Source organism: Mus pahari, unplaced genomic scaffold, assembly GCF_900095145.1.
Source record: "Mus pahari unplaced genomic scaffold, PAHARI_EIJ_v1.1 scaffold_11946_1, whole genome shotgun sequence".
Taxonomy (NCBI): Eukaryota; Metazoa; Chordata; class Mammalia; order Rodentia; family Muridae; genus Mus; species Mus pahari.
The window spans coordinates 1,666-2,967 of record NW_018392462.1 but is presented as its reverse complement, the minus strand read 5'-3'; the positions used below and the strand labels follow the sequence as shown (position 1 = coordinate 2,967).

Below are 1,302 nucleotides of genomic sequence, written 5' to 3'. Positions count from 1 at the left end.
TTCCATTGATATATTGGATGAATAGTTTTCCAGGATTTTACAATTAGATGCTGAGGCTTCATAGTTAAAATACTTCTACTATGACATTACTTGATATAAATCTGTGCTTCTAAGACTGTACCATTGTAGTGTTTCTGCCTGCACGCAGACCGACGTCTGTCTGTGTGCACAGAACACTTTGGGGTGGGTTCATACTGCAGAGCTAATCTTCCTGAAATAAGATGACCTGCAAGAAAGATTATTATGATTTATTGATTACACGTGGGAGAACCCAACCCTCCCCCACGTGTCCCATTGTCCATTGTCTGTGCTGAGTGTCTCTGTCAGAGCTGCATGGCGCAATGCTCCATGTCCCAATGGGGGAATGGCGAGGTCCGGTCCTCCGCAGAGCTGTGTCCAGAAGGCGGGTCCAATCGAGTAGGCGTGACTACACTGGTGGTTGGTCCGGGCGACGAGTGGGCGTTGAGAGTGGGCAGTCCGAGGACGCTGTGTTCCGGCTGATCTGCTGCACTCCTGATCTGTTGCATTCTGGCTGTATTTCAGCTGATCTGGGGAGCAACCCCTAGCGAGCCTGCAAGAGGCACAGCACTGCTTAGAGGGAGGACCCAACATCTGCATCTGTTTTATTTAATATTTTAAATTTTTTGGACTGGCACAAGGAAATATATTTGTGTCCTATTGACCTGTCCAGGAGTAGCTTGAGGGAGAAATCTGGTGTAAGGCCAGTCAGAATTTAATTTTACCACCAGGGATCTTTTAGTAAATCCTCAATTAGGAAGACCTGATATGGGGGGTCTTGCTTTAATAGATTTTGTGAAAAATGCATTTGCCCTAACGCCAGTACTATTTAAGACCAAACCACGAAATAATGTTTAGATGCTGAAGAGTTGTCACGGCTCCTGTAGTGAGGTGAATCCGGATGGCACTTGTACTCTGTCCAGTCTGGGTGTAGCTGACCTGCCTGAGAGAAAAGCCAAACAGTTGAATAAGAACAGGATAACAAGTCANCTAGTACTTAAATTGGTTGCAATTTAGCAAGCCTCAGTTTAGACCACAGTCCCAGGTGTGTGGGGGGAAGCTAGACCAATTTAAGATTTAACTTTAAATTAGCTTTATTTTACCCACCGATACTTAGATAACTCACAATTTAGCTTGGCATACAGACCTTTTGAAAGTTGTCATACTTGGAGCATTCTGTGGAGAGAACACAAGCTTTTCCCTACCCCATAAGGGTAGCTGTTTAGAATTAGCCATATAACAAATGAGATTTAAACAATGTGTACAGGGATATTTCCTCTCTTT

General features: G+C 44.3%; 1 protein-coding gene across 1 annotated transcript in view; it reads right to left on the bottom strand.

Moving 5' to 3' along the window:
* LOC110315047 (vomeronasal type-2 receptor 116-like) overlaps positions 1 to 1,302 on the bottom strand; it is a gene marked incomplete at its 5' end in the record, with an annotated part of 12,059 nt that overhangs the window by 9,228 nt on the left and 1,529 nt on the right. Inside the window, 1 exon segment of the mRNA XM_021189209.1 lies at positions 895 to 961. Coding sequence (XP_021044868.1) covers positions 895 to 961 — 67 coding nt within the window.